The 26,311-nt window shown below is 34.4% G+C and overlaps 2 protein-coding genes across 2 annotated transcripts; one reads left to right on the top strand and one right to left on the bottom strand.

Moving 5' to 3' along the window:
* Positions 1 to 2,954: 2,954 nt before the first annotated feature.
* LOC147406770 (uncharacterized) lies at positions 2,955 to 6,746 on the bottom strand. Its single transcript, XM_086432569.1, has 6 exons — positions 6,694 to 6,746; positions 5,858 to 6,068; positions 4,639 to 4,781; positions 4,044 to 4,260; positions 3,720 to 3,931; positions 2,955 to 3,207 (listed from the first exon to the last, which is right to left on the bottom strand). Exons 1-5 carry the CDS (start codon positions 6,744 to 6,746, stop codon positions 3,731 to 3,733), a joined length of 825 nt encoding a protein of 274 aa, XP_086288695.1. The 3' UTR covers positions 2,955 to 3,207; positions 3,720 to 3,730.
* Positions 6,747 to 8,341: 1,595 nt separating this feature from the next.
* LOC147406769 (uncharacterized) lies at positions 8,342 to 13,741 on the top strand. Its single transcript, XM_086432568.1, has 10 exons — positions 8,342 to 8,715; positions 9,707 to 9,775; positions 9,889 to 9,936; positions 10,549 to 10,682; positions 11,593 to 11,782; positions 11,876 to 11,959; positions 12,045 to 12,413; positions 12,547 to 12,647; positions 12,979 to 13,201; positions 13,472 to 13,741. The coding sequence occupies exons 2-10, from the start codon at positions 9,773 to 9,775 to the stop codon at positions 13,739 to 13,741; spliced, it is 1,422 nt and encodes a 473-aa protein (XP_086288694.1). The 5' UTR covers positions 8,342 to 8,715; positions 9,707 to 9,772.
* Positions 13,742 to 26,311: the final 12,570 nt, after the last annotated feature.

Raw genomic sequence — 26,311 nt, 5'->3', positions numbered from 1 at the left:
CAAAACATGGGTTAGAAGTTTTGGAATGAACTGATTTTTGGTGAGGATGATCTCTACGGTGAGGAAATCATCATCACAAAAAATCAGCCCATTCCAAAACTTCTAACCCCATCAAAAATGGTTTACAAAAAATGGACGGTCCACGATTTTTCAACTTATAAACATGGGGCTAGAAGTTTTGGAATGAGCTGATTTTTGGTGAGGATGATCTCCTCACCGTAGAGATCATCCTCACCAAAAATCAGCCCATTCCAAAATTCTAACTCATGTAGGACAAAAATGGTTGGCTAAAATGTTTGGTGCTGAACGAGACCCATATATATATATATATATATATATATATATATAGATATATATATGTATATGTATGTATGTATGTATGTATGTATGTATGTATATGTGTATGTGTGTGTGTGTATTATGACATTTTTAGTGACAACAACTAAGGTTAGAGTTGAAGAAAGAGAAGAACATCATATTCCACCTTGGGTCTTTAGAAGTCATCCTTGGTCTTTTAAGGCAAGATGTGAAACTTTACTAGAAGTCATTTTGGCATCGTCAATTTGCTTTGGCCCAACTAAGATGGACCCTACTTAGATAAATGAGTCATGCTGGCGTGACCTCAACAGGGGACATCTTGACATGGTAGCATGCGCAAGCCTGTACATGAGTTTTCTCCAAGATATAAGTAAAACGCATCTACGAGCGCACACCACCTGTCATGTGCCCCCCTCCCCCTTCCCCTTGATGTCATTCCAGCATTAATCTAGATAAATATAACATAATTCAATTTTATTTGACCAAAATTGACGAATCAATTTTTGCTCACAGACTCCTTAGTGCTTGCCAAGTCAAACTTACAAGGGTGCTTTTGTAAATTAGTAAAGCCCTTCAATACACAGGTCAAAAACTTAGCCTTAAGTTTTAATATCTAATTTTCACATCATACTAAGAATCGTGAGTTCACATCTTGGCATGATCAAATGCCATATGCTTGTCGGAGATGAAATTGTTAAAATTTTTAGAAAGATAAAAAATAATATTATTTTCATCATTAAATTTTAATTGTAAGTTTTAAAAATTTTGAGAGTTCGTTCACTTTCAACATCTAGTTCAATTTTTATGAAATCTAGAAAGATGTTGTGTTGAATTGAAACGTGGTTATTTTTGTTGATCCAACCAGTAAGATTTGATATCTTCCAAAGTAAGGAAAGTGTTATTCTTTAAAAATTACCATTTAAAATCGGTGGGTCCCACCAACGTCTATCTAGTGGTTGTTGCCCTTAACCTAACCCTAGTAGCTTACTTACCAGAATAGGAGTAAGAAAAGAGTAATGCTGAGGTGACACAAGGATTTTTTGCAATTCTCACAATTCTTACATGGACGTGCGCGCATAACCACAAATACTTTTTAGACGTATCTCGAGAAAACACATCAATGCCTATCACATCGACCCAGTGAAAAACAAAGTCTCGCCCGGATTTCCGCAAGAAAATCTTTCTCACAGAGCTTTAGCCGACTCCACTGAGCCAACATAAGCCATGCAAATTGCCTAAACAATCATCCAATAGCTTTCCAGATTTCGAAAAGGATACAGGGTTTTGATCCCAGACATCGCACGTACTTTCTATTAAATGCCTTCCGTTAGTGGGGCCCACGGGTCGAAATTCCTAACTTTCACAAAGATACGCAGAAGAAGGTCAACACGTGTATGAAGTTTTATTCTACGTCGCCTCACGCGTGCTACTTATGATGTGGCATTCAGAAGTTAAAATATCATATTGTTCCTACCACGTGTCACTCTTCTACTGATTTTTCCAGAATCTAACGTGAATGAGAAAAGTAGTTTGTTTAGATAAGCACGTATTAAATGAGGCTTACTGAAACTAATGATTTTCGTAAACGCTTTTAAAGGAATCTGAAGGAGAGAGAAAGAGAGGTGGCATCTTCCATGTTTCGAAACATGATGTTCATCCAAAATCAAAATAGTACATCCAAGGACTATACAATGTTTAGTACTTAAATGAAAGTAGGTAGATTCACGATTTTTGAGAAAAAAAATTATTCTCTTAGATTTGTCTTTTAATTATAAAAAATTATTGAAATTTTAGAAGGTATTACCAACAAATCTTAAAGTGAGACTTACATTCTTTTTAAAAGATTAAATATCTATAATACCTTCAATCTCTAAATTAAATATCTATTATTTTTCCTTGAATCAATTTAAAAATGTTATTATTATTTAAATTTAAATTTTATAATAATATCTAGAATGTTGTGATATTGGATTGCCAATGTGGGCTCAACGATGCTTTTGGAAAAGGTAATTGATGTTGAGTGATCATGTGGGTCTCAATCCAAGTTTTGTTGGATGACAAACTTGATGAGTAAGGTTCCCTTGTAATTATCAAAACTATAAGGGAGTTTTTGTAATGAAAATGCAACTATGAGGTCAGTTCTATAAATCTCCTTTTCTCTTAAATCTTTTTCTAAAAAAAAATTAAAATCAACATTCTAAGTGGATTGGGAATAAAAATTTACATGGGCATCCCATTTGAAATTATTTCTGGTCTCACTACGTCATATTTCACAAAAAACGACGGGCCAAAGCCGTCGTTTTTTAAGAAAAATGACGGCCCCGCCGTCGCAAGAGCAGTTGTAAATAACGAAGTTGTTTTTGGTGAACGACGGTTGGCACGCGTCAACAAAGTGGTCTAAAAAACGACGGTCATAGTCTGTCAAACAAAAACGACGGCTCAAACCCGTCATTTTTTTGTCGATTTTAAAATTAAATTAGTAGATATTAACGACGGCTTAAAGCCGTCGTTTTTTTGTCTTTTTTTTTTTTTTTAATATTTTAGCCAGTATTGTTTGTTATTTTTATTTTTTTCACCTAAAAAGAAAATGACAATTTTCATTGGGCAGAAAATTAAAATCTAACAAAATAAATAAATACACCAAAAAAATAAAATTTTACATTTTTCAAATGGAAACCATATTCATTCAAATTTTACATGTGCAATCATAGTCCAACATGCCCCGTTTTCATGGCATCGATTTTAATATACATCCCAATGTTTAAAGAAGTTTTTCAAAAAATATCTTCTACCAACTTCACTTCACTTGTAGAAATCAAAACCAACATATGTCTTTCTCGGTCCTTCACTTGTAAAAGGGTCATTAGCAATCATTCTATTGATGGCCTCCTGCAAAATAAATAATAATTAAGAAATATAAAGAATAACAACTATTAAAAAAAAAAACAAACAAATCCCTTTTGATTTGTTTCTCAACATGATTAGAGAATACCCACAAAAACCAAAACCAATTGAACTAATTAAATCACATAAAGTTATTCATGAACAACAACAATCAGGTAAGGACTAATCTCATCCCAAAAGACAGGATACTTCATAGTGGATGGGGTGGCAAGAGAATTCACATTGGACATCTCAGCTAATAGTTTCCAAAGACTAGTGCTCTGATACCATGTCAACCAATGAACTACTCCAAAAGACCGATCTTTTGGTGAAGGGGAGAACTATGAATATAAAAGGGTCACGGGGATTAACTGGGGTATGACACACCCCGAGAGTGGGGGACAATATACACTCCACAGTGGGGAAAGGATAAAGAACATTAGCTAACAAATACAAGTATTTATTGGTTAAACACACAAAGATAACAACCGCATGCAAAATATGATTAATGTTTATACCTGTAACTCCTTTATTTTCTCTGCTTTTTGGTCAGGCTTGGCTCAGCAACAACACTCTCAATCTCAATCCCAACCTCCTTAGCAATGGAATGTGTTGTGCCCCAATTGTCACCTGTCACCATAATGCTCCTCACATTCATGGACTTGAGAATGGATATAACATCTCGAGCACCCGGTTTTAATGGATCGGATATGGCTATTACTCCAACTACCTGCCCATCAACCAAATAACCTGAAAATATGAAATATTAATTATTGTTCAAGACTTGAAACAAAATAATACATCGACCAAATAAGAAAGAGAGGAAAAAGTTATATTCTTACCAGAGGCACAAAATACTTCGAGATACGATCAGCAAACTTCTGCACAGGAGCTTTGGCCATCTGTGCAGATTCGACAAGTCGAACAATCTGTGACAGAGCACTCTCAGAGCCAACTCTTGTAACCTGAACATGTAACACCCCGTTCTCATTCAAAGTCCCTCCTATCACCGTATCTCCTTTCCTTTTTGCCACTAGTCGGGCTTCTCCTGTTATCCAACTGGTGTGAGGAGAGGTGTAAGCCTCAAGGCTGAAGGCAGTACTAAGTGTAAGCCTTATTTAGAAGGCAAAACAATTCTACAAATCATGAAAAATCCAAAGAAATTAAATGTACACCCATGAACAATGTAGCTTGGATCTGTGATTTATTTCAATGCAAATCTCAAGGCATCACATCTCAAAGCTTAGAGATTTGCACCTAAGAAAACAGAAAAAACGAAAAATTCACATATTCAATAATCTCTAACCTAAGACCTTTGACCATGGCTGCTTCTCCAATAATGGTGCACTAAAGAAAGAAAACAAAACACATTAACTTTTTGATGGTGATGACTCGCAATTCGTTGGATAGAAAGAAGATTCGTGGATCGAACTTTACCGTCGATTCAATGCTGACAAATAGCTGCACAACCACTCAGATTGACTCTTCCAATCCAATGGTTGAGAATGAAATAGCTCTTCGTTATTATTTCGTGTCAGCAGCACTGAATACTTTCTCAAAGCCTTTTTCCAGCACCTACTCTTTTCCAAAAAGAGTTGCCACCATTAGTATCACTCAATCAGCCACTCCTACCACTAATTTCATTTATTTTTGCTCATCCGTTAGTGTTTCCTTCTTTGCCAATGCACAAAAAGCCACTCCTACCACTAATCCTAATATTTAAAAAGCTACCTATCTACAAGAAGCCTCATCCTCCAATTTATAAAAAGTCAATTCTACCCATCCCTAAACTAAGATCCCTTTTAAAAAACCTCTTCCACCTTAAACCACAATAATGGTTACTAGATGCAACAAATCAACAAAAAACAACCAACAACATTTTCCAATAGAAAAGAGCAGACAAGAAGAAACAACATATAAGGGGAAAGAAAAACAGAATAACATATAAGAAGAATATGCAAAGGTGAATATGCTTTAAGTCAGGTACATATACGAATCCGTATCCAAATTAAAAAAAATTCAGATATAGACATGAATATGCTCATATTCAACCTATTTTTAGTCCTATTTTAAATTCATACCGATGACATATCCCTTATTGATTAATAGTAGAAGACTTGATGCCCTCCTCCTCATCACCATACTCGTAACCACCACCACCATCTTTTTCTTAATCATCTCATCTTCATCGTCAACATTGTCATCATCATCATAAATAAGATAACTAGTTTTGAGAAAAAATCAAGGATTTTTAGGTCATTTATTATTATTTTATAAGAGGAGTGAGGTGAAGAGGTGCGTCACAAATTTGAAAATGTCGTATTAAATCAAATAAGAGGAGTGAGGTCAAGAGGTGCGTCACAAGAAAAATATACTGAAATTGACTTGGTGACAGCTAAATTGAATTGGAAAAAAGCTAAGTAGTCTCTTACGAATTTTCACAAACGGTTAGTGCACATTAGTTTGGAGGAAAGACGTTTGTAGGAAACACTCCAAAATCAGACAAAAAATTAACAAATAGAAATGCAGATTTTAATACCAATCTTCACAAAAACGTATAGAGGTATGAATCAAATCAACAAAAAAAAAAACCAGAGAGAGAAGAAAATCTAGGATTTCTCAAGCTCAATGGAGAGAGAGAGAGAGAGAGAACTACCTGCAAAGCTTTTGCCGGAGAAGATGGTGTCGAACTTCGCTTGATTTCGTAATCCCTTTGGATTGCTGAAGACTCTCTGTTGGGATCGAGAGAGAGACGATTGTAAATCCGAAACGCTAAATCGCGAAAGAGAATATTGTGAGCGGAGATCGAAAATAAAAAGCTTAGAATCGTGAGAGAAGAAATCGAATCGAGTCTGAGATTTGGGATTCTAGGATTTTATGGAGAAGAAATTTCGAATCGGCTGTTGTTGAGGTTTGAGTCTGAAATTTAATGGATATAAATAATACTGCCACCATAATTTTTTTTAACGCCACACCAATTGGTGTAGCATTAGTAAAAGTGCGTGCGACAATAGTAACTCGCTTAGGTATTTAATGACGGATTAAGTTGGTTGTTAATAATCGACAATTATAAATGTCGTTAAGGGTTAAACAACTAACAAAAGCCGTCGTTAATAAACAACTGCTTTAGTCCGTCGTTTTTTCCGACTTATTTAGTCGTTTTTTCTTATTTGTGACGTAGTGTCTCACCACAAAAATAACCAAATCAATATATAAATCCAAATACATGCATGAAATGACTAATTAGACAAAGTTCATCAATCAACAATCATATGAGAATGAATGGATTGACAATCTGATATGCATCACAACATTTAGGAAAATTATCCTAAGACTTGATATCATATTTTTCTTAAAGTGTCAAAGAACTTTTGTGATGAAGCACAAGTAATAGTAGACTGTCATGTGAGTTGTACTAAGTAGATATATCAAAAAGACGTTCAACAATGCAATTGTCAAATAGATAAAGACTAACACGTGTCACAAACATACGAAAGAAGCAATGTCAAAAGATAACGTCGAACTTGTGTGCAAACGGGAGGCATGATACAATCAAAAGAAAAGTAATACAATTGTTAGATAAATATGATTATGATAATAAAAAATTATTTGTAAATCCGATAATTATGTTTGTTGGTTGCTTTTCATCAAGTCCATAGTCAAATCCCAGGGTTTAATTTAGACAAACTCTAGTTACTTCCAAATTGGAGTAAGATTAGAGCAGAAGAAATTTCGAGTGGAGTGGTAAAATGTGTAAAGATGACAAAAGAAGCACCAATTAATTGGTAAAAATGTGTAAAGATCGGAAAGAACACAAATTAATTGGGGCAGTTAAAAACACTCTAATGAGTAACGTATTTGATATCACAAATGATTGTATAGATATGTAACCGTCACCCCCGATCACTAAAAATAATTTTTTTTCTCATTAAGGAAATCTTTCAAAAACTTCTAAACAATAAGTAGATTCAATTGCTTAAAAGAATTCTCAAATTAACTAGTCGACAAAATTTATCTTTTTTTGCAACAACAACAAACGACAAATAATTCATTTATATATAATAAATTAATTGATGCTATGAAATAACGAGAACGTGGATACGATCCAATAGTGCTATCATATGTGAATGTCAAAGGTATATTTGCCAATTGGAAAAAAACAGTTTCACTATTTAGTCAATGCCTTTACTATAAGCAAGAAAATAGTAATTTTATCAATGTTTTTATTGTTTGTAAAGATTTTCCGATATTCACTTTCCTCAAACATTGTATTTATAGGAGGACCTCCCCTTCAATTAGTTTGACGAACTAATCAGATTTTAATCAAGCAGATTACTAGCATTGAATTATGAAACTTTATAGATTATTGGCATTCAGTGTCATAATCTATCAAATTGAAATCTAATTTGGTCACCAAAGAATTAATGAAGGGAATTAATCCCTATGAAAAAAAATTCTAAGGTATAATATTGGCTGAGGAGGTTGCTAGTATTCCTTAAGAGCTTCAACGTATTTTAGAGGACAATCTTATCTATACTTACACTCATTAGTAGTGTTTTCTGGGAAGGGGACCCATCAACCCTAGCTTATCAATAAATAAATAAAAATTGATTGAGGGTGAGGCTCAAAGAACCATTATGATTATTACAATTTTATTGTTCAATTGGTAAACTACAAATTAATGAGAGTAAGTGAACTTGTTCAAGGGTGAGCAGCAAAATCCGCACGATTGATAAAAAATGATTTAAAAAAAAACTAAGGTTAAAAAGGAAAGAAAAGGAAATAAATAGGAAATAAGTAACTATAATTAAGATATTTATTTAAGCATTAAGAATAAGTATCAATTAAAATTGGATAATTAATTTTTAAATAGGTTCCCATTGTGTAAATAAAACTTAAAAAAACCAATTGCATAACTCCTAGAAAAAAACAAATCCCTCAACAAGGTAATTTTGACATGTAATGATTTTCTCAAAGTTCGCCACCTTGGCAAAAGGATTCTGCATTAAATCCTCCCCCCTTCCTTCACCCCTCTTTTACTTCCCTTTAAATTTCCCTTTCTAGGCTTCAATTTAGGTACACAACACAACTTCTTCCCTTCTTCAAGACTTCTCTAACCAAGCAAGGTGAAGCCTTCCTTTTCTCCCTCTTGATCTTTGTAGAATTTTTATCAAATATTTGTTTTAAATTTTTTATTTATTCCTGCACTTCCTTTCGATGTAGATGTCAATCGCTTTCATGGTTTTCCCAGTTTCCTAAAAGGGAAAGACCCATTTACCTTTATGTTTTAATAATACTTTTTCTTTCCTTTTCTAGGTTTCTTAATTATTTCAGTAGGACCCTAGGCTATTGTATTTTTAGATCATCGCCAACTTTTTCCTCCATTTACATGCTATACAGAGATTTGATTTAGAGATTAGAATTTTTTTTTAATGTTTTTTAGATTGAATTTTAACTGATGGCCTTTTTTCCTCTCTTTTCAATGGTTCAAGCAGTCCATTAAAGAATTTACAGGTACTAGCTATTAAGGTCTGTTTTATTATTTATTCAATTTTTATTTTACATTTGCTTATTATGAATCAATATTTTTTTTTTATCTCACTAGTAAAGGAAAAAAGGCCTTATATCAACCACCGCGAAAACAATTTCTAGAGATACATAACAAATCTCTAGATTTTGCTTTGACTGAGGATGAATCTTAGTAAGACATTTTTTTCCTTATTAAAATAGTAAGGATAGTGATTTTTATTTTTTTATTTTAACCCGGCTTTCCATCAATCTGATAGTTGTGATGTTAGGGATTCCCAAGAAAATTGTATTCCTAGGAAAAGAAATTTAATCCCTAGAAAATCAATACTAATCGCAAGGAAATCTGTGTTTCTCTTTTCTTGACCGTGTGTTTGATGGAGAGCCTCAACCCAAAGGCTCAAAGTATTTTTTTTTTATTTCTTTCTAAATGGGTGACTGTAATATAATCCTCTATTTCAGGTAGATCTTATATTTTTTTAATGTCCAAAAGATCCCAAAAAATAGGATAAGATGTTAACAAATTATGCTTAACGTGCATACACTTCTACTGGATCATTTCTCAATTATGAAGGTAGTGGTAATGGTCATGGCTTCTTTTAATTCGAAGATATATATGATGACTGCTGTATAAGGATATATGTCCAACTTCCAAACCCAATTTGATAGGTTATCAATGGATCTGATCAGATCCGGAATCCCATCTGATTTGATCCAATAACTTTAAATCTGGATCAAATACTTGGGTCCTCATTAGGATCCAATCCAATACTGATCTGCTTTAATTAATAACTAATTGGATCGGTTTCAAAATCACTATGTCCCGATAGGAACTACGTCTCATAATTTGTTTGAAAATATATAAATTAAATGATACATTTATATTATATGTATACTTATATGATGTAAATTATTTGTCTTTTTTTTTTTTTTTTGCTAATCATATTCTGTAAATTATGTTAAATTTGGGGCTTCTCAGGTCACAGACTCATCGATTGCTCAAGCTGAGAGGGGCGCGAGATAATACATAAAGTTGAAACAAGTCATGGTGAGGAAATTGGGCCCATAAAGTTTAATTATATTTCCAAAAGTAGAAAAAGTTAATTATTACTTATGTGAATTATTAATGCCCATGTAACCATATCATATTTACTTTCTCAGGATTCATCCTCTTATGACACCTCCTCCATCAATCAATCCAACGTCCAGGTATTAAGAAAAATGACAAAAGAAATGCAAATTTTGTACCTATATATTGCTAACACTTTTTTTTTTTTAATTATAAAAAATATCCCATATATGAATTAAATATTCTGCCATTTAATGCAAAAGAAAGTAAGGTTATTTTAATAATTAGTTATTAATATTTTTTTTAAAATTATTATAATAAATATTTGTGAAATAATAATTAGAAGAGTTGTAATCTTCTGACTAAAAAATTTTCACTCATTTTGTTATGCGGATGACGTTGCAAGAGCATAAAACCATAGATTTTTTTTCTTCAGGATACATAGGAAAATGATCAACGGTTTTGTGTCCTTGCCACGTCAACCGAGTATAGATCAAGTGAAAATTTTTGAGTCAGAAAATCATTAACGTTATTATAAAAACTTTTAGAAAATGTCGTTCACATTTGTTATAATTACAAAAATGCCATAATGTCATAATTCTTTATTTAAAGCTAAAATAATCAAGGATATTTTTGAAAAATGAAACTTTTGGAAGATGCTAATGTCCCGATGAAGTATTATATGTTACCACTCTCAATATACATAATATGCAATAATTAAGTTGTTAATCCGTGTGACTGACCACTTGCAGGGGACAACTGATAAAAATTGTAGAATGGGATCCATGGGTTTAGGTGCCGAAGACCTTAACCAACGGCTACAACGTCAACTAACTATTAACCCTAATTCAGTGGAGCACGGACGTCGTAATAATAATTTTCAAAGGTTTGTTTTCTGGACATTTTGGGCCTTGCATTATAATGTGGAGAAAATATTCTGTTTTAGGTTTTATCTTCATTTATTTGTTTATATTTTAATCACTAAAGCATATAAATTAACTAATCTTACATCAATTATGTAGCTTAAATATATGGAGATCCAAGAGAATATCCTAGAGGAACCTATTATATTTTAAAAATAAATAATTTTACTTGTTCAAAATAGTAATAAATTAGTGAATTAGAGACCTAATTATTTTCCCTCACCAACTTTTCGGTAACACACTATTTAAGAAATTATATATGACAAGCCAAATAAGTGGTTTTTTTGTTTTTTTTTTGTTGCTATGTAAGCAAAACAATCTATTAATCTGACAATAATGTACAGAGGGTAGAACCCTTAATTTACAATCCGAATTTGAGGAAAAACTAACCCATCTCCCATTAAGCATTTTCTTGCTATCAAGGGGAGGGAAACAAAAGCTATATATATATATATATATATATATCAAAGATCCAAGAAACATCTGAGTATGAACATATAAAAAAAGCTTCTAAAATGAAATATAAAACAAATGAACAGTTGCAACGATAATATAACTGCCACCAACCTTAATTTGATTTCTTCCTCGATCACTCTTGCCTCTCATCACTAGTCCACCTAATGAAGAACTTCGTGAGAAAGAAAGTAGAATGATATCAGTTATTAAAAAAAATGGATTTGCTATGTAGCAATATACTCTTTCTTGAATCACATAAAACTTAGCTTGAAACCCAAAAAGACTGATTTAGCTCAATGTCCAGGAGTTATGCAACACTAAGCATTCATAGGGATTTCTTGGGAATGCTATGAGGATGCTAAAATAAAGACTGAAATTATACTGAAACATGTTACCATGATCTTCAATATTTTCCAGGACTAAATCGAGAGCATCACGAGGCCAAGATAATCAAGTAAGAGATTTCGAAGGCGATTATCATCCCAGAAGGGTCAACACTATATATTCGAAAAGTGGCCATTTCGTCCCTCGGGCCCCTAGAAACGCTAGGAATCCAATGGAAAGCTCATCAAGAGTACAGTTGACACCATCACAACAGAAGATTCAGGTACAAAATTCTTCTCATTCTGTCTAATTGAGAAATATATGTTTCGTTAAATTAGACATCAGTTCTAATTAAAGACTTAAATTCTCTTAACAGCAAAAAGCGTCAAACAAGGGCATTGCTCCGATTCAGCAAAATCAGCGTCTAGGAAATGTGGGTAGTTCCTCAAAGGCAGCCAAGGTAAGTATTGATGTTGTTTCAATACCATTAATTCAATAATCATGTTATTATTAATAATCATGTTGGTTACAATGCACCATCCCAGACAATGCAACAACATACATCACGTGGATCATCTAGCAACTTGGGGCCATCAAAGGTGCCATCACAGGCAATTAAGCAGCAGAAGACTAGTACACCTAGCAGCTCTTGGGTGGTAAAGGGAAAAATTGCTGATAACAATGCGCCATCACAGACAATGCAACAACAGAAACCTAGTGAGGCACCTCGCAACTCTGGGGTTTCCAATGAAGAGAGAGTTGATTATGATGAGCCATCAGAGACAATGCAACAGCAGAAACATAGTGAGATATCCAGCATCTCTGATTTACCAAAAGAAAAAATGGTTGATTATGATACGCCATCGCAGACAATGAAACAACAGCAACCTATGGAGCCATCTACCAAATCTGGGGTATCAAAATCTTTCATGAGAAGATATAAATTTTTTTAGATAAATAAAATAGTTTTTCTTTTGGTGCTTTTTCTGATAATGTATATTAGGCAAAGCTAACTAATTGTTTGAAATATTTTGGTGTTAAAAACAGAAGGGTGAGTGCAAAACAATGGGACTGATGGGGATACCCTTGTTCCTTCCTGGGGATGTGAATTGGGCTTATGCTCCCACCAAGAATCCCTATATGGACATGTATGTACTTTCTTACCCTTCAAGGTTTTATCTTTTTTATTGTTGTGCACGTAATATAGGATTGACGTTAGATCATTTTGAAAAGAAGAATGGGATTCGTTCATGATAATGATAATGAGTGGTAAGACGGGCTTTTATTGGATAGCAATTGAGTCTTCCAAATACCCGAGTTTAGTAATCCTCTTTTTAATATTATTGCTTGTTTATCAAATAAAAAAATAAAAAAATAAAAAAATTGATAATGATAATGATGAACAACTTCAACAAAAGGGTTAGCTCAAATCCTATTATCTTATTTATATATCCACTTATTTTAGTGTTTTAATTTCAGGTCTTCATCACCAACAATTTATGAGCTAATGGAGATCCACAGCAACAATTACAGCAACTCCACCACCATAGCAACCAACACTAGCAGCTACTTAGGCAGTAGCAAAGGCAGCATTAACTCCACTACCACACCCCTACCAGCCCAGAATTATCGCTACTATTGTGGAAATTTTGTCAACATACCTAATGACCCTCCAACAAGTCAATTCCTGCCCACCCCTCAGGTATAAATCCTGTTAAGGCCAATCATTATACTAGATTTTCAATTATTAAAGATTTGATTGGTGAACAAGTCCCACGCTAACATCATATAGATTTTCGATCTTTGATCATAATGTGATAGGGATGTTGGGCTTAATGTAACCATAATGCCCCACTCCGAAGTTTCTGCGTGAAACTCAAGCACCAGATTATTAAACATGAATCTACATATCTTCATTTATTAGCATAATATATTGGAAGCTAATTAGTACTCCGAACTGTCATGCTTGCAGGGCACGGTTGCCAACCAAGACATAACGTGGCATGGACCGAGAACTTTGAAGAGGGATGGGATTTTTTCTTACCAAAAGATATGTTTGACTAAAAATAGTTTAGCAGTAAAAATGAGAAATCAAACTCGGGTTAAGTTTTTGCTATGGACTAAGTTGTTCAAGTATGTGCCACAGTATGGTTGCATGGCCTTTAAGTATTACCTTCTTAGACAAGTTATAGATAGAAAGCAATGCTTCTTTTTCTTTTATTTCGTTTTAAATTTCTTCTGATCCCCTCTCCCTCCCTTATATATATACATATACTTCAAAAATATTTCAAATCAAAACAAATATATTAGTAAGAAGACACAAGCTTTGAAGCCTTTAAATTAAGTCTCACTCTGCAGTGGAGACACTTGCATTTATATAGAGAACTTGAAAGTCCTTTGGATAACAACAGATTACAGATTTGAAGGGATTTGATAACATTCTTGGTAACTTTGTTACAATATTCAAAGAAGAGGATATATAGAATATTCAAGAGTTTTGACTTTGTCAAACTCTTTGAAGATATCCATCCATACATACACCCCTCAAGTTCAACTGTCTGTGGATGAAAGTGAGCTTGTCACGCAACATGCTAAACTGAGAAACACTAAGTGGCTTGGTCATGACATCAGCAATTTGATCTTGTGAAGAAATGAAACGAACATCCAACCATTTGCATGCAATCTTTTAACAAACGACGTGGAAGTCGATTTCAATATGTTTAGTACAAGCATGAAACAGCCATTAGAAAAGATTATTGCACCAAAGAATGGGGGGGGGGGGGGGGGGGGCAAGAAGAGGAACATGTAACTCGTGTAAAAGTGATTGAATCCATGAGACTTCAGTAATGGCATGAGCAATTCCATGATATTCTGATTCTATACTAGAGCGGGGCATTGTAGCTTGCTTACGTGAGCTCCAACAAATAAGATTTGGGCCAAGATAAATGCAATAGCCACTGTGAGCGACGATCATCAAGACAACTTGCCTAGTCTGCATCAAAAAAGGCACTGAGGGAATATGTTTGAAATGGTCCAAGAGTAATTCCAAAATCAACAGTGGCTTTAAGTAGCGCAGAATTGGCTTCACAACAGTCCAATGATCATTAGTTGGATTTTGCATGAACTGACAAACTTTGTTGACAGAGAAAGAAATTTCAGGTCATGTGAGGGTAAGATACTATAGAGCACCAACTGTACTACGGTACACGATAGCATCGGAGATAGGATCACCAACAAATTTGGAGAGATGTGAACTACTAGCCATGGGGGTGGAGTATGGTTTGGCACCATCCATTTTTGTTTTACGAAGTAAATCCAAGATATACTTCTGTTGGGAGAAAAATAACTCTTGTGATCCTCAAGTGACCTCAATCCCAAGAAAGTAATGTAAAGGCCTCAAGTCTTTAATGGAGAAAGCTTGTTGAAGCTCATCAATGAGTTGTTGAATGAGCACAGAAGAAGAACCCGTAATTATAATATAATCAACATAGATCAATATGTATAGAATACCATGTGTGCCATATTTGTTGAAGACAGATGTATTGGCCTTTGATCGATTGTAAATCTTGCTATGTAAAATAGAGATTAAGAGATGTAAAATAAGACTTTGGGCAAGTTGAATTCGTTCCACAGGGACAGTTTGGATTCAAAATTTCATTCGGATAAAAATGCCAAAACAGAATTAGAAAATAATTTTTTCTTAAAACAAATTGATTTGTAAAAAACAGAGAAGAAAGTAGCAACTAATTTGTAAATGAAATTAAAACTAACAACCGATATTGAAGATATAAGGAAAAGAGCTTGGAGAGGTCAATTCAACATTTGCAATTTATCCAAAATGCTGATTTATTCTATTTATAACTCAATCCACGTAGCAAGTCATTGCTCGTGGATCGGAAGATAGATCGAATTAAACATTAATGGTAACCAAAGAGTATTCATGAGAATCTCAAACTTAAATAAGATTAGCTGACTTATACTTCAATTCTTCACATAGGATGATTGTTCTTGAGCTTATCTAAGTAACAATCATCTAAGCTTGATTTGAATGTATAAGTTTGCTAATCTTATCTTAAGAGGATTCTCAGAATTAACATGTAAAGCAAAAATAAAGAATCAAAACAACATTGGTAGGATGAAATTGCTTCGGCATTCTTGACTTCTCTAATGAGAGTCTAGCCGATCATCGCAAAAATTGTAATTGCAGAAAATAACAAAAGAACGAAGAACATGGGTGAAGAAGATGATGATCGATCTGTAGTTCTTCTTTTATAGCTCTCCAAAGAATTACAAAAACAATGAATGGATCACTCTTGATGTTCTCACTATACTCAAGAGCTTTCTCAAAAGAAAATTACAGAAAATTGAAGAAAGAAAAATAAAAAATTGTAGAAGAAGAGAGCAAAAGAAGGTCCCTTCTCTAAAATCAACCCTCCAATTTATAACATTCGTATTCGGATAATCGGATTGATTTGACGGATGATTTGATTCGAATGACCCATTCAATTACAACCACCGAAGCAATTGGAAGCTTTTGTGCAAATCTCGAGGATAAATTCCTCAAGATGACCGCGGCGCGGTGACGTGGCGATCAAATCCTTCGAGTTTTTTCTGGATGCTTCCTTTCGGCTCAAGTATTGTAATCGTAATTATTATGTCTTTTGTTGATTTCCGAATGTACCTTTTTTACCTGAAATTAGTAACAATTTATTGTTAGCCACATTAATTTGGGATTTTGATATAATTCATTATTATTTTAAAGGAATTAGCATTTAAACTTTAATAATCTTGGTGAAATTACAATCCCAAAGTGAAATTATTGGGACCTTATCAGCCTTAGATACAACAAACCCAAATAAGCAAAAAGGAGCTTAGTCGATGGTACCATGCCCGAGGAGCCTATTTGAGACCGTAAAGAGACTTGTGCAGTCGACAAACATGATTTGGAGATTGAGGATCAATGAAGCCAGGTGGTTGTTTCATATAAACTTCTTCTAAGATGCCATGTAAGAAAGCATTTTGGATATCTAATTGATGAAGATTCCAACCTTTAGAAATAGATATTGACAGAACCGTCATTATTATTCATTGTTTGACTATAGGGTTGAAAGTTTCACCAAAATCGAGCCCCTCTTGTTGGTGAAAGTCTTTAGTGACTAATCGGGCTTTGTAATAATCAATAGACCCATCGGCTTTTTGTTTAAGTCGAAACACCCATTTGTGCCCCACTATGTTCATATTAGGACGTGATGGAACAAGAAACAAGTCTCATTCTTTAGCAAGGAGTTTATCTCTTTGATCATTGCATGACGCCAATTTGGATCTTTATTGGCCATAGTAAAGTAAGTTGGCTCAATAGGTACAATAGTAATGGCATGTTTTGTAGCTGTAAATGCCTTTGGTTTGAAAACATCAAGTTTGGACCTAGTAACCATTGGGTGAGAATGGACATTGGGCCATTTTTGGAGTGTTGTATGAGAGGGAATGTCCATCATAGGGGTGATAGAAGTCAACGCAGGTGAAAGGGCAGCAGGTAAGGAATTATTATGTCGACAAGCTTGATTTATAGTAGTGTTTTCAAAGGCTCCAATTTGTGAAGGAGGCATATAGGAAGATAAAGTATTGGTGGTGGGTTGATGGGTGAAGGACAAAATAGGTGGGGCCCAAGCTAATGACCAATGATATTTGGGAGATTAGGGTTGCGATCACAATGTCTACCGAAGGGGAAGCTTGCTTCATTGCAGATGACATGTCGGGAAATATACATCCGGTTTGAAGAGATACAAAGGCATCGATACCCTTTGCGTAAATTACGATAACCCATGAAGACACATGAAAGGGAACGATAAAGTAATTTGTATGCATTATGTGGTCTTAAATGAGGAAAGCATTCACAACCAAAGACTTTTAAAAGAGTGTAATCATGTTTAAAATGAAAAAGGCATTCATGTGGAGATTTATTATTAAGAACAGGGTTGTTAAGCGATTAAGAAGATAGACAGCAGTGCTAAAGGCATCATACCAATAGATGGTAGGGATAAATATTGAAGCCATTAAAGTTAAACCAGTTTCGACTATATGGCAATGGCGACTTTCGGCAAGTCCATTTTGTTCTTGCGATAAGGGCAAGGAAAACAATGATGCCATGAGAGACAAGAAAATTGTTAGAAAAAACCCTATGATCCGAATTATAAATCAAACAAGAACACAAGAATCTCACACGACACAAGATACACGTGGTTCGATCAAAGCGTCGACCTATGTCCATGGCGAAAACGACAATTTCACTATATTAACCAAATAAGAACTAGATTACAATTTCTCTCTGTCTCTCATATATGTCTTACAACCCTTTCGGGTTTCATCTCTTACCCCTTATATACCTAGGGTTACAAAGAGGTTAAATGAGTCATGCGAGTCGTTAACGGATCATCAAAAGATTCGGTTTGAATTCACAACAATCTCCATATACAATAATAGAAGATATAACCCAACAAAAATGATTGAACTTTCTAAACTCGTCACCACCATCACTAAGAAACCATTCGATCTTACAATCCAAAAGATTATCAATTTTTTTTCTTTGAAATGCTCAAATACAAATAACGCATCAGATTTTTGCATTAGTGGAAAAATCCAAATGTAACGACTATAGGTATCTAGAAAATGAATGTAATAACGAAAGTTATTATTAGGGTGCAGGACCCCACAAGTCTGACACAATCAACTCCAATGGAGAATTATAAATAGTAGTACTTGTAGAAATAATTGATTTATTGTAAATAGGGAGATTATTCCTAGAAATAATTTGATGGACTGTGTGTAGCATTGGGTGACCAAGACGTTGATGCCACGCATTCATGGACGTGCGCACCAATAAAAGCAGGAGTAGAGGTAGGTGTACGGAAGGTAGATGAATGTTGCAACCAATAGAGACATTTCATCCGACAAATATGATGAAATGGATACCTATTCGCTGGGAGAAGTCAAATCCGGGTTAATTTAAATTGAACACAGATGGAGCTTGCTTGTCAAACCCCGGGCTTGCAGGTGGTAGCCCAATTCTTAGAGATGATGATGGGAACCTTTGTGCTGTTGCTTCGTGGTCTTTTGGAACTGCTACAAATAATGAAGTTGAATTTTTCGCTATTCTCAAAGCTCTAGAAGATTTTGATCTCCAAATCAATAAAATTCAAATTGAGCTTGACTCAAGTCTTTTGATCAGAGCATTGTCAGGGTCCCATTGGTTCGTATATGGGTGGAACTATTTGGACAGTGAAACATGTGTGGAGAGAAAGGAATTCTGTTGTAGATTCTCTAGCGAAACATGGAGTTTCTAGTGGAATCCCATCAATTTTTTTTGGCTTCTCTCGCTACCTGTAATTACAAAGAAATGCTTAATTCATGGGGGATTCTCTTGAAATTCCCCAAATACATCATGTAAATTAAGGGTAATCCCTCTTGTTTCTTTTTCATTTTTAATCAAATGTTGCTTACTTAGCAAAAAAGTTATTGATGAAGGGTTAAACAACAAGTCACGTACTCTCTTGGAAAATATACTATTTGTTAGTTGAAATTTTTGAAATTCTTTTGGCTTTGGGTTGGAAGATCTCTCATGTGTGGAGATTGAGAAGGCAATAGAGTAGCAAACAGTATTGCTAATCAACCAATGCATTCTAAAGCCCCAAACATTTTTTTGATTTTTATTGATCTTCCTCTTAATGTTAGAAGTGCGACATGGGAGACCACTTGTCCCTCCCTTCTTTCTGAATTTTTTAATCTTATGGTATATCTTTTTGCTTAGCGTGGGTATCTTAGGGAATATGCTCCTTAATTTGTTGATATGCATTCTTATTTCATTACTATAGTCATGAAAAACAATTTCCTTACAAATTTATTAAGAAAAGTTTCTTAACTGCATCACACTTGTGGCATCCAAAAACATGAACCGATGCCATAGACACAAAATTTTAACAATTTCGAGGGAGCTACTAGTTGCTAGTTTTAAAGGAAAGGACAAGAAAAACTCACACGTTTCTATTGGTCCAGACATTCAAATAGCGAACATAATAAAAAAAAATTGGAAAAAAAAGTTGTTTCTAACCATTGATTTTCCATGATTACATGATTCTTGGCAAAACGGCCAAGCAAATCACCCATAAAGGCTTTTTGAGCCAAGATTTTCCATATAGTCAAAAGAACATGAAATTATGCAAATTAAAACAAGCTTTGATAGAACATCTGCAATAGAAGTACCTGTCCTAAAAATTTATTAGATGGGCCAGTAAATTTTTTGCAACCTATCATGAGCTTTAGTTGCACATAAAATTCTCCACCTCCCATAGGAAGGACCATTTGTAAGAGTATTAAGGAATCACATTCAAAATCTGGGCTTTTCTTACCATTAAGAGATAAATTTCTTGATAAATTGAAAACCCAGATCAATCGTGATATTTGGCAAGAGTACATTTAAATAGAGAAAGTGGGTACAAGTAGTTACATAACTACCCTAACTTTATCAAACATGATTTAGTGCATCATGGAACAACTTAATAAACTACAACATAACTAAAACTCCAATACCCTCCTGCAATCGCATGTTTCTATGGAGAAGGAATGTGCAATTGATTACATGATACAGATGCCTTCAAACATAATTTTGTGAACAAAATTACATAGTCTAATTTGTCTAAAATCAGAAAAACTTAAGGGTACCTCAACTTTCGGGATCAAGGTAATTACAGTAGCATTAATTGCTCTTGGAATAACTCTCTCGCTAAAGAAGCTTTTTTTTTGCACAAAACAAATCTTCATTGATGATGTCCACGTCTTCAAATAGAACACCCCCGAGAATCTTTCAGGACCTGCAGCTCCGTAGATATGCATCCCAGTAATTTCTTCTAAGACCTCCATCTTTAGCGATTCACCAAGTTTTCGATTTTGACTTGTTGAAACTTTGATTCTCAACTCGTTAAATAAATCTGAGACTCCTAGACGGTTGCTCTCCCAATTTCACTTTTGTCTTCAATAAAGGACTCATCACTCCTTCAAATTCCATTGCTTTAAATAGAATATTAAAATTGAAATTAATGTCCCACGTTCAGGAATACTTGGAATGGATGACATCTCTATCGGAATAATATTTGGAATTAAACTTGGAATTATTCATTTTAATGGTTAGCAATGAATATCTACCGAGCTACAATTATCAACTTGGAATTAATGTTACATACCACCTCAGAACTAATTTCAGTCTTTTTTATCTTTGAAAAGAAGAGGAGTAATACCTCACATTCATAGGAGTCTCGAACCACATCAAGAAGTCGCTTCTTTCCATCCAGAACTCGAAGGAATATGAACTTCCATGGCCCTAGGAGGAGGTTTGAGAATTGATCATGTAGAGGACAATGATCTGAAGACAAATGTACAAAGTGAGATACTGAACAATTTTACCAAAGAATTTCTCCTACTCTGCAACAAAAATTAGATATTGAGAAGCTCGATTAAATAGTTTTATTTCCCAAGCATCCCAAACCACCAAAACAAAATAGAACCACATTTTGATCCTTTGAGAGCGTTGCCTTGGGAGTAACCTTCCTACAAATCTTTTGATAGTTGGAATCTTTCCTTGACATTATTTCCAAAATTGTTATGAATAAAGGGTTTAAAGGTTTTTGCAACTTCTTCAAATGATTTTTTGACATGGAATTCACAACTCCTCAAATGTTCCATATTATGTGTGACATTAAGAAACTTAAAAGAGCTTTCATGATCAGGTCTTCTTTGGAGAGCCAAGATTAGACCATGGATGATTTGTAGGCTCTAATCTCCTAATCAGAACCTTCCCCCGCTGCAAGAATGGAAAGAGCAGTGCCAGAAATTGAGTGACTGTTAGAATTGCTTACAGTATTGCGGGATTGCTGATTTCCTTATTTGCATCTTTTTTTTTTTTTTTTTGTCTCATGCTCCCAACGTCTGAATAGTCCACCTCTTTAAATGAAGCAAACTAGTCACCTTTAAAAAAATTCTGAGAGATCACACTACAGGAAATATCACTTGTAGCGATGAGATTTAACGACAGTAATGTCTTGACCATCACTCTAGACTTAGTTAACAACGGCTTTTCACTCAATCATCATAATAGATTTAAGTCTTTGTCATGGAAATTTCTTTTGTCGTCCTTGTATGTGCATTCAGCAACAGCCACTCCAATTAGTTTTGAAATTTTTCCTTCTTAGGAATCATAACATTTCGCAGTGATCCTTTTTTAAAAACGTTGGTTGGATTTAGGAGGATTTAATGCATCGTTTGAAATTTAAAACATATCCTACACCTCAACCTTAGCACGTTTGTCTGCCATGGCCTTACGAAAAAGGTTTTGCTACCTTGGATTCTTGGAGCCATGCCACGTAAGTCGAGCTCTATATATGTCATCATCCTCCCTAGTCGAAATTGAGAGAGAAGCTCCTCTAATATTTTTTTGCCCTTCCCTTCTATCGGTTTAGGCTAGTTTTGAGGGGCAAACCTTCGTTTCTTCTGAGCGTCTTCCCGTTCTAGTTCTTCTTCAATTTTTCAGCCACCTCATTTGTTTGAGCTGGAGCCGATTTTTTCCATAGTTGCTTTAAATATACCGTCCCTTTTAAGGTAACCCAATTTGACGCAATTTGTATAATGAAAGTGCCTCGACATTAATTTACTCAATAATAAAAAGGTATTTGATGATAAATGGGAAATTTTTAGGGAATGGGGAGTCGCCACCTAGTTTAGTTCTAGGAGCCAAAAAACCTTTAAAATAAGTTTTGATTGGTCTACGAGTAGGATAAATGGGCAAGGGGTTGAGTTACAGGTTTCGAAAGGTGTTAGGCATCGATTCCGTCCGATAGAGATGATCAATCTCTACAATAATCCAAGAAAATCCTAAGATCAAATGAGGAAAACTATGGTCCAATCATCATCATCAATGTATGTCAAGTTAGCCAATTGAATCATACAATTTAAATTCTCAAACTACAAGTTTATCATACTTTCCAAGTTTTGGATTAGAAAAATCTTGAAAAAGTCGTATTTTCATTTAATTTAGCAACATTCAAGTGGCAAATATCAATCAATTGAATTAGATAATTAAAAAAAGTACACAAGAAATGATGAGTCAACTCACTTGTATTTTTATGAAATCGAAATTCAATTTTTTTTGCCACGTACACAAATATCAACGGGTTAATTCATGTAACAATTTCAGAAAATTGAATTTTGCATTTTAGATGTCATGTGCGCAAAAAATAAATGAGTTAACTCATGTGCCAATTTTTTTTAAAAAGAAAAAACAATTTTCATGCATTCATTACAATAATGAGTCAACATGACGAAGTTTTTTCTTTAAAAAAAATTAATTCAGTCCAAAGAGCCTCCAAAAATCTATGAGTTGATCCATCATTTGAAAACACTAGAGAACATTTACAAACAAAATCCTCTTCTCACAATGATTCGACTTGCTATGTATGCATCAAACCACTCGTCTAATGCTATGTCAATTCGAAATCCTCCCTTTAAGATAAAGTAATTTTAAAAAATGATCCGGTTCAAGGACTCAACATTGACTCAAAGATTACCATTGAAATGACCGCAACCGATCATGAATCAAACCGTTGCATAAAAAATGAAAGATTTGCACGTTAATGCTACTATGGTCGTTTGAAATTAGTTGATGGAATAGCATTAGAAACCGATCATAATAACACCAAATCCGATGGCCACAAATCAGATTAGAGCAATAATTCACAGACCATGCACAAATATAAATCTAATGCTTCAATTAACAACATTAAAAAAAAAAAAGAATAATTAAATAAAGAATAGATGTCATTGTAAATTGAAATGATTGATCTCATATTCATCAAAATCAAATTCTATTATTCCCTACCATGAAGAGAAGGATTAGTAACCATATCATAGTGATAGATAAATGGAATGAAACCTCACCCTTTAATTTCCTATGTGAATGTGAGCATGGAGATAACGTTGGAGAAATTAGAGGATTGGGAGAGCGTAAAATTGGAAGATGGTCTCTCAAAAGTATCTGACTTTTTCTCATATTCTACATTTATCATTAAAAGTTCATAGCAATCAGGTAACCAATTATCATTAAAGTTCATAGCAATCAGGTAACCAATTATCAAATTAGACAGATGCAAAGATGGGATATCTACATATAGTAAAGAGGGGTAACGTCATTAGTAACATGTTGCAAGAAATCAAATTGCACTAGGCAATCCAGATCCTTTTTGGATGATCCTTAAATAAGTTCAAAAGAACATAATCCCTTGAATTGTTTAGCCTTGTCCCTCGATCGTCAATTCCTCAAAGCAAATTGAAGGTTTTCTCAAGATTCTTCGAGTAGCATTGGAAGGATCACCACCAATAGGAGGGGGATCACTATTAATCAGAGCACTTGAACAAGCCACCACATCCACACAAATATTCCTCCAAGCTTTAGAGGAGCCTCAATCGTAGCAGCCATGTTTTCCTCCTAACCAAGTAATAAGAAGGCTTCTGTCAGCAACTTCTTGTCTTCTCCAATTATAGTTGTAATTATTTTCTAATTATTTTATTTTCTTTCATTTAACCTTAGTTTTCATTTTTTTATCAACATAATGAAATATAAAATTATGACGTTGACCCTTCTGTTGGTTTACTTACTCTTGTCAATTACTAATTTACTAATTGAAATATAAAATTATAATAACCACACTGGTTCTTCAAACTTCATCCTCACCAAATATTATACCTTAGACTTCTTCTTTTGGAAATATGGAGGTAGTTCCTTTCATAAATTCTTCGATGACCAAATCAGATTTCAATTTAATAGAGTATGGCATTAAAATCTGACTTGTTTGTCAAACCGATTGCGAGGGGTGGTCTCATGTAAGTATAATGTTTGGTGAAGGTGAAGTTTGAAAATTCTTCACAAAAACTAATGACACTAATAAAATTACTATTTTCTTGCTCATGGTAAAAGCATTTACTAAATAATCAAATTAATTTTTCTAGCTAGTGAATATACATTAGACATTGACATATGATAGCACGCCTAGATCATGTCCTTGTGCTCATCATATCATAGCCTCAATGAATGTGTTACATATAAATTGAATTATTTGCAGTTTAATGTCATTGCAGAAAGATAAATTGTGTCAGCTAGTTGATTTGAGAATTATTTTTATGCAATTAAATCTAATATTCATTTTAAAAAGTCATTTTGAAATATTGCCTGACAGAGATAAACAAAATTCATTAATTTTTAGCGACCATACATAGGTAGTAGTTCCATATCTACGTACACAATCATTTGTGATCTTATAAAAGATATTCATTAGAGTATTGTTGATTGTTGACTGTTTTGGTGATGGGACAGAGCTATTTTCCTTTTCGAGTCCTGCTAGGGTGATATAGGATTTACTGTGATTTTCACAATTCTAACGTGGAGATGCATACATAATCGTAAATGATTTTTACTTGTATCACGAGAAAGCGTATCTATGTCAGACGTGTGAGAATCGCAGTAAATATCCTGTCATTCTAACATTTTCCTTTTCTTCATATGTGATGGCCTAGTTTGTTTTTTGGTTTTTTTTTTCTCTTCCAATACACTTACATATATAGTGCACAGTCTCGGAATTAGCTGTCGCTCTGTCTGATTCGTCAGTTTTTATCCTTACAAGTACAATGGGTGACTAATAACCGATTAGTTATAATGACATGAGCTACAACGAGTTACTGTCAGGAAACTCTCTTTACTAACTTACTAAGAATTGCTAATTTGATAATCCTGTAGACCCAACAACCCTTAGGGAGTTCGAGTCAATCTTTGGATTGATACTAGAATAACCTGCAAATTTCTGCGCATAAATCTTGTTTTGTCTTAGAATGGGTGAATCATCCATCGGATTTTCTTGGAGAAACCTTTTTAAAGGAGGAGATAATGCCAAGGACAGAGCCCTTGCGCCAAAACCAGATTTAAAGGGGAAGAAGGTGATATCTATTCCAGAGGCGAAAGTCCAAAAAGAAGTTGATAGATGGGAGAATACTCTTGTCGGATACGTCTTGGGTAAGAGACCTTATTTCCTCGGATTGAAGGCTGCGATAAATAGACTTTGGAGGATTAAAGGTTCGGTAGAGATTATATCTATGGACAGTGGATTCTTCCTTTTTAAATTTAGTCTCTCAAATGATTGCGAAACCATCTTGAATTCAGCTATTTGGACTATAGGAGGTCGCCCTTTGATCCTAAGGAGGTGGCAACCAGAGTTGGTTGTATCTAGAGAGATGTTCAATACGATTCCCGTGTGGATCCGTTTGCCAAAACTTCCACTACAGTTCTGGGGTCCTGACTGTCTGGGATCTATTGGGAGTACTTTTGGTAATCCTTTGCATATGGATGAACCTACAACAACAAGAACTAGATTATCCTATGCTAGGATATGTGTCGAGATTGAACCGGACTGCTGTTTTCCGGAATCAATTGGGATTGCAAGGGAATTTGGTCCTGAATTTGTGCAGCTGATATTGTTTGAGTGGAAACCGAAATGCTGTGGTGAATGCATGACTTTTGATCATTCCAGGGAGCAATGTCCAAAATCAAACCAGTTGAAAGTTAAAGTTTCGAAATCAAAGCAAATCCAGAATTGGAGAATTAAAGCTTCAAATCCGAATGAAGCAGATGCAGCGATGTCAAACAGGGAATGTGCCATTGTTTTAGTTAGAAGAGGTAATGGTGAGGAAGACAATGGTGAAGTTGTTATGGAAGGTTTATCCG

Source organism: Akebia trifoliata, chromosome 3 (assembly GCF_017979445.1).
Source record: "Akebia trifoliata isolate Shusen 1 chromosome 3, ASM1797944v1, whole genome shotgun sequence".
In the NCBI taxonomy this organism is placed as follows: Eukaryota; Viridiplantae; Streptophyta; class Magnoliopsida; order Ranunculales; family Lardizabalaceae; genus Akebia; species Akebia trifoliata.
The sequence above is the reverse complement of the archived record's forward strand: the minus strand, read 5'-3'. Positions and strand labels throughout refer to the sequence as shown.